The sequence below is a fragment of the Sceloporus occidentalis genome, unplaced genomic scaffold (assembly GCF_023333645.1).
Source record: "Sceloporus occidentalis isolate IW3139 unplaced genomic scaffold, rSceOcc1.0.p SCAF_75, whole genome shotgun sequence".
Lineage (NCBI taxonomy): Eukaryota > Metazoa > Chordata > Lepidosauria > Squamata > Phrynosomatidae > Sceloporus > Sceloporus occidentalis.
Genome location: NW_028317055.1, coordinates 2,089,251 through 2,102,440, shown reverse-complemented (window position 1 = coordinate 2,102,440; position 13,190 = coordinate 2,089,251). Strand labels below are relative to the sequence as shown.

The following is a 13,190-nucleotide window of genomic DNA, read 5'->3' as shown; positions in this document are numbered from 1 at the left end:
GGTGCAAAACGTCAGTGGGATGTCCAGCCGACGTTCGTGGGAGTTCCCGCAGACGGCAGCAGGAAACACCCCTATTTAAAGGGAAAATGGGTAGGGAGCAGGGCGTGTCAAGACCCCATGACCCGGAGGATTAGGGTCTTGACCCAGAGAAGGGGTGCTTCACCAGGCAATCTCCGGATCAAACGCGGAGAGTTCCCAGGTATGCTGATATACCAATCACAATAAGTATCCATGATCCATAAGCTGAAGTTTCTTTCATGCTCAAAAACCATCCTTTCCAGCAATTTCAATATAAAAAAATTGACATTCACTAGCAAGTGAGTGTATGTATCAGTTAGAAGTATTTAAATAATGTTGTTTAGGCTTAGTATTATTTTTCTGTTGTAATTTTGCACGCTGAGAAATTCTCTTATGGTTATATGTGAAAAGATGGTAATTTAGATCAAGACAACTGAGTGTAGAAGTATGTGATCTTTGAAGGGGAGTATACATTATCTACAAATCTTAGAAGGAGAACCACTCATCCATAAGTCTCCATCAGCAGTGAATTAGAAGCACGTTTCGCAAAAAGGTTAAAGTGCACAACACAAGCTTTGAGGGATAGAATAAGTCATCACAAATCAGCCATACTGAATATTGATTCTTTAATATGCACCGGGAGGGGGAAATTGAATGCTATGGCCGTACATTTTAAAGAGGCAGAACATTCCATTATATTTGTAGGGTTAGAAGACATACCTGTATGTAAATGAGGGGGATAGGAAAACTCATCTACTTAAATGTAAAGCATATTGGATATTAAAACTCAATCCTCTCCACTCAGCCAGTCTGAATCGGGAGCTTAATTGATTAGTGATGTTATAATGATTTCTAACAAGTAGACTAATTTAAACACATGATTAAGTGGGTGGACTTTATGCTTTAAATACCCATGTGACTTAAAACCATTACTCACCTTGATTAATGGCATTTAAGATGAAGAAACCGGCCAGGCAGTACAATACTGATTATAGTTATAAGTTTTAATGGATTGAATAAAGCATTATACTTTTAACATTTTTGGGAGATGTGCTTCTAATCGACTGCTTATGGATAAGTAGTTCTACTTCTAAGATTGTGCAATTACTGGGAGCCTGTGTTTGGATTTGAACTATTGATGAAGGTGGAAAATGTATACTTCTCTTCAAAGATCACATACTTCTACATGCAGTTGTCTTGATCTACATAACTTTGTGATGAATTTTATTGAAGTAATGTTAACCTGTTAAGTATCATCTTTTCACAGATTATCATGAGAAATTGTCTCAGTATTCTTGGATAAAATGCAAAAGAAAATGGATACTAACTCTAAAAGACATGATTGAAATACTCCCAAATGATACATACACTCACATAATTTTCTCTACATATACTACATCTAGTGATATGGGCAGCTATTCCAGCTGAGGGTCAGTGTAGACTGTTGAAACTGATCAAAAAGTGCCGTAAAATTGCCAGGAAATTTCCTCATTATAATCTTAAAAAAAACCCTCAGAATTTTGTCAAAACTGAACAATCAGGAAAATAAATTAATTGTCCGAAAATTAAAGTGGCAAAAATGAAACAAAAATATTGGCTGAATTGATTTTGCTTGCTGTGAACAATGTCCATTATATTTTTTTCAGGTGAACCAAGTAGTTTTTTTATGCTTTGGTAATTGAGTAAGTAGCTATTCCGAATATGTTAGTAATTATTTTACATAATTCTATAGTCTGCATACTGTCTCAATTCATAAATAAAGAAGACTACACATCAATTTTATATAGGCATTTTATGTTTATATTAGTGACATTGGGGTCCACCAATTTACCTTGCTGCACAAATGGAACTGTTGAAGCTGTCTAAAATGACATCTGCTAATGGCTTACGATTTTTGTGGAGTGCTCCCAATGCTCTACTTCTCATGCTCCTTATGAACGTGTCAGGACTCGGGCGAGCAGGTCGGGTAGGAGCCCAAGTGCAGGGGATACTAGGGGTTCTGTCTGTACCCCTTGATGCATACTGATGGGTATGTAGGTATAGACCGGCAAACAGATGGAATAGCAAGACTGGAAACAGAATATAAGGGAGCTAGGACACACAGCTTGGAAGGCCACAGGCAGGGAGCCCACTGGCAGGGCAGATGGCAGGAAGAAAGGCAAGGTCAAAAGGCAATCTGGGTCGGTAGGCAGGCAGCGGTCGAATAGCAGAGTCAAATGGGCAGTCCGGGTCAGTAGCCAAAGTTCAGAAACAGGATAACAGGATACCAGGAATAAACCAGGACCAGGTACAGAGCCAAAGCAAATAGGTAGCTGACACTATAATGCAAAGGCCCTGCCTGAGGGCTGAGCAGGTATATATAGGCAGGGCTCCACTCAGGTAATCAGGCTCTGCTGTCCCAAGCAATTAATAACGGGTGCTCCAGAGTGGCCACTAGTGGTTGCAGAAACACATGACAGTGAATAAAGATCGCATGGTCCGGGCTGGTAGGGTGGAGCCTGACAAAACATCAGGAAGGAGGTGTTTGAACAACCATGATATTACCACCGGGTCAGTAATCATTGTGATATGTTACCCCGTTGCACTCCTGCCACCACGACTGGGCCAGTCAGCTCTGCTTTAAGAAATTTGGACCAGCCTAGGGGGCAAATGCCTCTGTCCCCCAAGCCAGCTTGCCTCCTGCTGAAATCTGGGAGTTCACAGCTTTTATCAATAGGGACGTGAAAGATGTGAGTTAACATCATGACATGTGAGTACCAGGTTTACAATGATGCAATCACATGTTCTGAGGCACGGCTATATAGATCCGAAACAAAACTGCAGGGTGGCAGCAACATTTTGTGTTATGTGATTATTATACAGCTTCTATGTTGTAAGTTTTTTAAAATGTGAAATTTACAAGTCTATTCATATATCTTTATGAAAGAATGGATGTTGTTTCCTCAATACACCTTAGTGGGTACTGCCGTTGGTGTTTTCATTGTAGAGTAATTCCTTTTTTTTTTTGTTTGCTTTGTTTGAATTCAGAGATAAAGGATCAGGATATTAATTGTTTGATTTTGATCGCATTAAAGAAATAATGCCCTAAATTCTTTATCTACAAACTATTATAATTCCCTTTATGAGGCAAAAATATGATATGATTCAGTTGTATATACAAAGAATTGCTTTATTTTGGTAGAATTCAAATTCCAGGGAGGCCAAGGACTAGATCTGTACATGTCACATGTGAACAATACTTGAACAATAATGCACTGTAAGTACTTATGTGGAATATGCCTCAGTCACAGCTATGTTAATGCTTTGACATCAATCACTTTATAAAAAGAAAAAAGTGAATTCCATAAATTTAATTGATTCTGCTAAACTTAATGAAACATGGCCTTGAAGCTTTAAAAAATATCAGGTATGGCTTGGATTAGAAGTAAGCTATGCTCAATTGTGGCTATTACTGATCCCAGAGCTTTACAACTAACTAAAATAGTAATTTTATGATGATGGAACTGAAAACAATAGCCAGCTCAATGTCATGATCTACCTACCAAACAAGAAAAAAAAAAATATATATATATATATATGTTTTGTACATTTAGACCTTATTTACAAATAGTCATATGTATTTGATAGAGCTTTAGGAGATGTTATAGAAAACTATTTTGGAATAATTCTAAAATTCTAAAAAGTATTTATTTAGTATTATTTAATGCATGATTCCCACTGTGTCAGGAAAATGGCACAGTGGGGATTATTCATTAATTTAGATTCCACAGGGTGTACTGTAAGACTTACTTGTGCTAATAGTGTATTGTAATGTTGTATACAATATGAATTATGTTTTGCAGCCCTCATAGAAAGTTCATCTTTCATTATCCTTTTTTATTTTTATATTTTCCAGAATAGCTGTTAAAGTAGGCTTTACAGCTAAAGGCCTGCTTTTGCAGATACAGTATCTGATAAGGTATTTAATTGATACTTGCATACCCTTTTCTTTTCAAGATCTTTTGCCTGAGTAAGGCACCAGTTGTATTAATTACAAAAGACAAAATGAGCATTTAATCAACAAAATGTCAATATTTCTAATGTTATGGCATAAACAGTATTTAAAATACATGATGCATAGTATATAAAATATACTTAGTTTTCAAAACTGAGCCATAAGAACTGGTTTGTACCAATAAATACAAAACATTACAATAAAGTGTTGTCACATGTTTATTTAGAGAGAAAAAAGGTAGTTACGATGAAAACTGTTCAAAATACACTAAAGAGGTTCTCCTGCAACAGGAGTCATGTTGCACATTTAACCATACAAGAAACACTCAAAATTTTAGTCCTATGTAATGCATGTCCCCCAACTGTCCTGATTTAGGCAGCTTTGCAGGGCCAGAGGAAGGGTGAGGTGCAGACTAGTTTGGAGATCATGATCTCCCTCTAGTCGGCTCAACATTAGGGAGCACAAGGTCTGTCACCTCGCTTTACTGCTCCCTAATCACTATGAGCCGGCAAATAATGCCGAGCGTGGGGATATGACGTCATCCCTGCGCTCTGCAGCAATAGCCAGCACGTAGTGATGAGGGAGCAGTAAAGCAAGGTCTGAAATGACATACCTTGCGCTCCCACCACAGGATGCAGGATACAGGATGGAGGCAGAAGGAAGAAGGATGGAGGAAGAAGGATGGAGGAAGAAGGATGGAAGAAGAGGTAAGAGATGGGGAGAAAGGGGTGTAAGGGCAGTGTATGTGTTTGTAAGCTTGTGTGTGGGCCAGTGTGTGTAAGAGCAGTATAGTTATTTGTTAGTTGGTGTGTAAGGGCAGTGTACATGTGTGTGTGTAAGGGCAGTGTACGTGTATATGTGTGTGTGTAAAGGCAGTGTATATGTGTGTGTAAGGGCAGTGTACATGTATATGTGTGTGTAAGGGCAGTGTATGTGTATATGTGTGTGTGTGTAAGGGCAGTGTACATGTATGTGTGTGTAAGGGCAGTGTACATGTATGTGTGTGTGTGTAAGGGCAGTGTATATGTGTGTGTGTGTGTGTGTGTGTAAGGGCAGTGTACATGTATGTGTAAGAGCAGTGTATATGTGTGTGTGTGTGTGTAAGGGCAGTGTATATGTGTGTGTGTAAAGGCAGTGTATGTGTATATGTGTGTGTAAAGACAGTGTATGTGTATATGTCTGTGTAAAGGCAGTGTATGTGTATATGTGTGTTTATGGGCAGGTGTGTGTAAAGGCAGTGTGAAGGGGTCCTGGAAGGGAGGCTAACATTAGCCTTTTTAATTTAAAAAAATCTCTGCTGCTGTGGATTACTCTTCTAAGGATGCCCAGCCAGCATTATGGCAGACAAATGGCTGGCTGAGAATCATATAAATTTTAGTTCACAGCTAGCATCTGCAACTTTACTGTTGCTGCACTTCCCATGACGCTCAGCCAGCATCACGTAAGTAGTATGGCTGGCTGTGCCTTATGGGAATTCAATTCATTGTGTTGGTTATTTTTAATATGCATGACTGTGCTGAGAGACCGGGGCCGCTATGTCCTGAAACACAAATTGCATAAAAATCTTCTGTAGCATCACTTAGTACATAGTTCCAAACTGTCTCTGGAAGCAACATCAGCATGAACACTGTGCTTTGGAAGCTTCATGAAATGGGTTTCCATGGCTGAGCAGCTTCATAGAAGTTGAATTTCACTACTCACACGTTCAAAGTAACTTAAATCCTCTTTCTTTTCCATTCTGATTTCTCAGTTTGAACTTCAGCAAGTTGTCTTGACCACATCTACATGCCTAAATGCATTGAGTTGCTGCCATGTGATTGGCTGATTAGCTATTTGTGTTAACAGGCAATTGAACTGGTGTACCTCATAAAGTGGCCAGTGAGTGTAAGATATACATCCAGGCTGCAGAGCTGCATATTTCTGGTTTTCCCTGTTTGGCTACAGTTCCCTTGTCTCGCTACAATCCATTCCTAGATTTCCCTATGCTCTGTCCTGAACTTCTGATTCTTAGATTCCAGTCCTGCCCTTAGCTTTAGATTCTGTTCCCTTTATAAGGTGTGCCCCACCCATTATATTTGTCTCAGTCTGCAGGTATGTCTTTCTCTGATATGTGTTTAGATTCAATGTTTAGTTCGTTTATTAGTAATTCAGTAGGCTGGGTTTAGTGTTAGGACCCCACGATATATTGGAGTACTTTGGCATAGTGGTGGGCTAAGCATGCTATGGCCATAATATGTGACGGAATCTTGTTATCTTAGAAAGAGGTTCTAGTCATGTCCTTGTCTAGTCTATTCTGTTTAGTCCTGTTATTTTTGTATAGTCTTGTCATGTGTAACCTGGTCAGTCTTGTCAGCCCTGTACTCTGTTGTCCTGTCTTGAGCCCCAGTAGGGGGTGTCCTGTCCTATGCTCCGGTAGAGGGGTATCCTGTCCTGAGCCCCGGTGGAGGGGTGTCCTGTCCTGAGCCCAGGTAGAGAGGTGTCCTGTCCTGAGCCCCGGCAGAGGGGTGTCCTGTCCTGTTTATGTCGGATCTTGTGTGTAGCCTATCCTTGTAACCTGTATTCCTGACTCTGCAACCTGTCTCTACTCCTTTGGATCTGTCCTGCCTTTTCTGTCTGTAGCTGCCAGAGATCTCTATATCCTGTCATCTGTACTGGATACCTCCCGCTGCTATCTTAGCATCCTGGTATGTGGCTAGACAATCCTGATGGTGTGGTTACCCTGCATCTGGTCCCGTGTCTCCGCTCTTGCACGGTGACTCCTAAAATTCCCTCATTGGGCGCCCTGGGTCATTACAGTCGTCTGTATAGACCCCTTTCGTGACAAATTGGCCGGCTTCAAAGATGTCCCAAATATAGGACATGGGCACAGATGTCGAAATTCCAAAAATGCACACCTCACAAAGGTGGCTCTTTACCTCCCAAATAACCCAACAATACATGCATGTGGGGTATCACTATACTCAAGAGATGTTGCTGAACACATATGGGGTTGTTGTTTTAAAGTAACATATACCAGGAGCTGTAAATACCTAAAGTAGAATGTATGTGAAAAAGACACAAGAAAATACTACAGCACACTGTGACAAAGGCTGGTGGTAAAATGTCTGCATGGAAAAAGTTAAAACACCAGCATTTGAAATACCCTGGGAGGTATTTTAAAAAAAAAAAATGATTTGATGTGGTAAATCGAATTAAGAAAGCCCTGCTTGTGCTGAAAAAAACCCAATATAAAATGTGTGTGTGTGTGCACTAAATGAGAAAGAATAAAACTACAGCTAAACGGGAGCACTGCAAAAATGTTAAAACAGCTTGTGTCCCAAAGTGTACTACAAGTAAAAAACATTCTTGTCATTAAGGGGTTGTACATTACTAAAATCACAGTTGAATAAAGACAGCAAACACACAAAAACTGCTCTGGTCCTGTATGGCAAAAATCATAAATCCCCCCATGACGGGTTAAAATCCATACATTTCACATGTTTATATGAGGTTTGTAAATGTAATTATAAACAAATTGTTTAAAAATGAAATTGAAACGTATGTAAATTTAAATGTATTATATCAAATTATTTGTTAAACATGTTTCCCTAGAATTCAAATTACTTCTATAATATAATGGAAAATAGATAAATTTAACAGAATGGATAGCCACCTATAAATTGATTTAAAAAACCCAGGTAAAATAGGTTAAGCTATATATTTGTGTTTAGCATTTATTAAGTCAGTGACACTATTAATAGACTCTTTTACCAGGGCACATATTCTGAGATTCTCCTGCTGATCTTTCTAAAGACAGAAAAAATGCAATATGTATTTCTTTTACATTTTATTTAATTTATGCATATGCACAAACCAGAATATACAAAATGATAAACTAGATCAGGTCATTAAATAGGTTGGCTAATGAATGTTGAGTTGAGCTGAAAAAAAACCCAACAAGAACATCACTAGTAGTATTAGGTTACTATATTTCTGTTTACTTGTGCCTTTAAACATTTGCTAATACAGGCTCTATTTGTCAATGACGCAGCAGGAGTAAAAGAAAATGTTTATTCAGACCCCTCAAGCAGAAAGAACTCCCTTAATCCACTCACTGATGAGATAACTCAGTAGGATTACAATAATCAACTTGCTGTATGTCCTCTATTAGGGTATTAAAGTTAAAGCATTGCCACTGAAATTCTTCCTTCATTTGCATAACATGACTACAAACATTTTCTTATTTGTCAAACAGAGTAGATACACAATGCCTTTTGAAAAGCAAAACAAACCAAAAAGTAATTTCCATAGTTGGGTTCCACGTATACAAAATAGCTAAGCTTAGGGTGGTAAATATAAGTAGTATATAAGTAGGAAAGGCTTCCAGTAGAATTGGTAGAGGTTAATGCAGTGAGATCATTTAAACATGCATGGGATAGGCATAAACCTGCTGTCCTCCCAGAGGTTGCCCTTTATAGAATACAGGAAGATAGTGTGGCCATGATATGGGGACATGGCTAGCCACATGTAGGCGTGATGCTAGCCCCAGTTAAACTTTGAAGGGTTGTGGAGTGGGCAGAACCAAACACCACTTCCCCTAATGAAGCCACAAAGAAAAAGTGTGTTGATTAAATTTGTCTTTTCTCTCTCTACATCTCCATCGCCTTCTCTCCTGAAGAGTGAAAATAACACTATAATTAAAAAAGGTTTAAACGGTTCCTCATTCTTGATTTCTGCTACATTTATAGTAGCTAAATAACATTTTACTATACTCTTGTAAACTACCTTCAAGTGTAAAAAAATAACAAAATACAAAAACTCATTTATAGTTCTGACAAGCTCTCATTTGAATATCGTGGACATTTTTAACCTGATGTCCGAGGCCACCATAGCTTTTTGATGCTTGCTATGTAGAACTTAACAAAAAAAATGAGAAAGTCAACTTTCAAGGTTCCGAATATAAATGTTAAAGTTTATGAAATATATTCAAATATGTCTTTTCCCATTCGCTTTTGTAAAGAAAATTTCAAGTGTCAAAATTGTATATCTTGTGCTCATTATTAAATGCTAAATACCACAGTGTTTTGAGCTGCCTTGTGGCCATTGTAAAGAAAACAGGTGTTCTGATAGATTATCAAGTGTGAGTCAGATGATGTGTAGCACAGAATATTAATGAGGGTGCAAACACAAAAGGCTGACTGGCTTTGTGCACATGTAGCTGAAATGTTCATAGTTTAAGGACAAATGATGGAAAGGTCCTTATTTATTGTACATATTTATTATGAAGAAAAAAAGCAAGAAACATGAACGAATGCTTGATTATGTATCATAATTTGCAAGAAAATAAGATTAGTTTTAATCTTTTAACTATTTTTATGTTTTAGAGACATTATACTTGCAAATATATATATATATATTTTTTTATTATTATTATTATTTATTTATTTAAATTTAATTAGATGCATACAGTAGAAGCGTAATAGCATTACTCTACTATAACCCAAAATAATTATCAGCATACCTGTGACACCCCACTGAGTTCTTCGTCCCCTGCTCCAATTATATTTGAAGAGGCGAAGAGTGGGTGAATGTTACCCCAGCACGCATACACACAGAAAATGCACTGATATGAACACCTGGCAATCTGCTGTAATTCCCAGAGCCTCCAGGTGATATTGTTTCCATTTATGCTTATTGGTACCAACATGTATCACCTATGTAACCAAATATTTTGTGCTTTGTGTTTGGTGCCCATACCTGTGAGGAAGCAGGGTGCTCTATATCTCTTAACAGTGATATTTTCAAGAGCAATTTCTCATCATTGAGCTTTTTTTTGTTCCCTAGCTAGGTGCTGGTGCTGGGTATGATGTTACAGATTTGTGTGGTCTATTTGTGGCTACAGTGGCTTGCCACATTAGCACCCGCTAGAATAACTTCTCTTATAGTAAGGGGCTTGTATTGTTTAAGTGACTTGCTTACTGTGTCGCCAGTTTGTGCACAGCGTCAGTTAGTGCAACTCAAGAGGTGTAAGAGAAAGTAAGGTAAGACAGATATTGCTTAAATTCTGTAAATATGCAAATCCCTCCATATGAGCGAGCCAAAGATCTCCAAATAACTCACTCAGTGCACATCAAGCCAAATGTATGCATGCTTGGAACAGCAGTTCCTGGGTCCATATCGCTGTGGCAAGTGTGAACTATTGGCCTCTCTGGAAGCTGAGGTTGGAGCTCTGAAGAGGCACATTGAAACACTGAGAGAGATTGACAATCTTGAGAGGAGTTTAGATGGGGCCCCTAGCAATGAGGGAGGAGATCAGTCAGAAGGGAGGCAGGCACAAAGCTGGGTGACAGTAAGACGTGGGGGAGGGAAGAGAAAAGCCAGCCCAGAGTTTCTCCATCCCAACAAATTTGCCAATTTATGTGAACATGTTGGGGAGGCAGACTCAGAGATGGGCCTTCTGGAAAAAGCTGTTCTCCCTACGAGCCAGGAGAGAGGTTGTGGTGGTAGGGGATTCTATAATGAAGAGAACAGACAAGGTAATCTGTGGCTCTGATCGCAGCAACTGGATCTAACGAATATCTACCTAAATCAATTTAAAAAATCCAAATTTCAGTTGAGGGTGGCCAACCTGTATGTTTTCCCATCCCCCAGATACAAAATAGGATTGTGAATACCGCCTCCTGCGTGATAGATCCAAAGAAAATAACAGTTGATCTTACCGGATCTAATGAACATCTACCCAAATCAATAAATACAAAAAACAAATTTCAGTGGAGGGAGGGCCAACCTGTATGTATTTTCATCCCCGCATACAAAATAGGATTGTGAATACCGCCTTCTGCATGATAGATCTAATTCAAAAACTTTTGATCTTACCGGATCTAACGAATCCCTCATTAAATATGCAATATCTCAGTAATTAGACTAGATGTAACAAAAAATTTGAAATTTTTGTTGAGGGGGCTGGCTACGGATTAGCCCCCCCCAGAAAAATATTGTTAATATTGCACATTTTAGAGTAGATCTAATGAAAAAAACAGTTGATCCAACCTTATCTAACAAAGATCTAACAAATGGAATGATCTTTTGTTAATATTCTTAATATGAGGGGCTAACCCTGGGGAGGTCAAAAAGAATCAAAGAGAGGAGAGGAATTTCCATTGTGCTCATGGGACAAGGAGAAACCCTGAAGAGACTATGGGAGGATTTTCAGAGCCTGGCTTAGATTATTATTATTATTATTATTATTCAATTAGACCATGTGAATATGTCCAAATTTTCTAAATACTGATTTCACAATGCTTACATAATGGCTTTAGTATAGGAGAGAAAATTATTATTGCTTGGCAGCCTGCAACAAAATGGAGATTTTTCTGCACATTATTTTCTTTAATTTTAATGCTTTCTGAACTGTAAACACAAATCAGAATGTCATGCAGTACTGACAAATGGGAAGAATAAAATTAAGTGGTTTAATGTAGCTGCTCAGCGGCTGACATTCATGTAAATCTAGAACATGTGAAAATGCTAGCACATGTAGATAATATTGCTAAATGATGCAAAGAGCAATTTTTAAAAAGCATTTTTATATGTTAGAAATACACAATCTTTATGTAGGAGGTAACATCATAAAAGATTTTAGTTTTTCTCTTAAGGAGTCAGAACCACAAAAGTGAAATCAAAGATCAGTCATTGGAATATTACATGGAGGGCCATCAAAGATACTGTTGAAAATCATTGCAGAACAGAAAAAATATTTTTTGTAATGAATGCTTCTGTTTAGATCATTATCTTGTCACTGTGCTGAATTAAATGACATATCATAAGATTAATTTACCAAGATCTTAAGGTGATAGCCCTTTCCAATGACAATATTGTCACACTGCTGTCAGGCCTTCTTTGTTGTATGTGTTAATTGTTTTAAGCTAATTTACAACTCGCGTATAACATGCTTTTTTCTGTCAATTCAATATAATGAAATTGTGTCCTTAACATTAATTGGTGCATGGCATGGCATCTCATTAATAAGCAAAAAGATCAATTTAGGCCTATTACATTACAGCAAAAATTTGTCTTTGAAATCTTTTCAACAAATATTAATTTAGAAAAAAAAAGCTACTAAAATCTGGTCATGAATGAAGTCAATTTTTGTTCAGACTCCTAACACCCCAGGTCCTGCTATAAATGAAGAAATGTTTAGGGACTAAACACCTCAGCTCTTACACGAAAAGGTTTAGGGTGTATAATGTGTTCCAGTCGTTTTTGAATAATACAGACATAGTGTTCTTAAGCCTCATGGCTAACCATACCTAGGAATTTCTCCTCGGGGGAGTGCTTCGTGAGGGACGGAACACTTGGTGTGCATGGGTGGGATTTATGATATATGTGAGCATGGCTAGCCTCAAGCACCCTATATTGTTTGGGCTGGAAGGGGAATCAGCAAGGGAGTGGTCTGCTCCTGTGACCCAGAGATCTAGTACACTGAGAAGCAACTCTTTATCCAGAGTTCCCAGGTATAGTTATTACACATGTTTTTGGGGGGGCTACTACATGAAACCTGAAATGTAGAAAACTAGATCTATGTTAAACACAAGTATTACAAAATAACAATAGTGTGACTTAACAATGCAATATATTTAAAGGAATACTAAAGCTGAATATTAATGTGACAACAAACTGGCAGCTATTTTCTATCTTGCATAGCTTCCGATTTTATAAAAATATCAAATATTTCTTAAAACCCTTTCTTATACAAAGTGAATTGGCAGGATGAATATAAATTACACAGATATAGTGTTTCCTTGTCAGATGATTAAAGATATCAAGGTACTTTTCTAATAAAGAAATCACAAAAGTAGAGTAAAAGAGTAGTACATACTGCGCAGGACACAAAGGCTCCTTCTGCCGGCATAGTACTAACTACAACTGAAAAAGGGACCTTAGTGTCATGAAAACTAGCATTTCTTTCTCAGCTATTAATGAAGACTTAACTTTTTGTGATATTTTTTATATTCGAAAAAAACATTTTTGATATTACAAAAGTGCCTTCACATATGGCTGAAATGATTGTATCGGTCCTTTTGGAATATATGGAATATTCATTCTAAAATTAGCCAGAAAGCAAGATAAATGTGGCAGTTGTGCAGGAGTAACAAGTTAAGATAAGAGTTCAAAGGCCTTAGTGCTAATAGACAAAAGT

General features: G+C 37.9%; 1 protein-coding gene across 9 annotated transcripts in view; it reads right to left on the bottom strand.

Moving 5' to 3' along the window:
- LOC149285889 (teneurin-2-like) overlaps positions 1–13,190 on the bottom strand; it is a 771,075-nt gene that overhangs the window by 599,741 nt on the left and 158,144 nt on the right. For 4 of the 9 annotated variants that reach the window (XM_089494760.1, XM_089494761.1, XM_089494762.1 and 1 more), the window contains 2 exons: positions 9,749–9,768; positions 8,072–8,073 (listed from right to left, as the gene is read on the bottom strand). The exons of the other annotated variants lie outside the window; for them this stretch is intronic. In XM_089494760.1, coding sequence (XP_089350886.1) covers positions 8,072–8,073; positions 9,749–9,768 — 22 coding nt within the window. The remainder of the gene's footprint in view (positions 1–8,071; positions 8,074–9,748; positions 9,769–13,190) is intronic. 9 annotated transcript variants of the gene reach the window in all.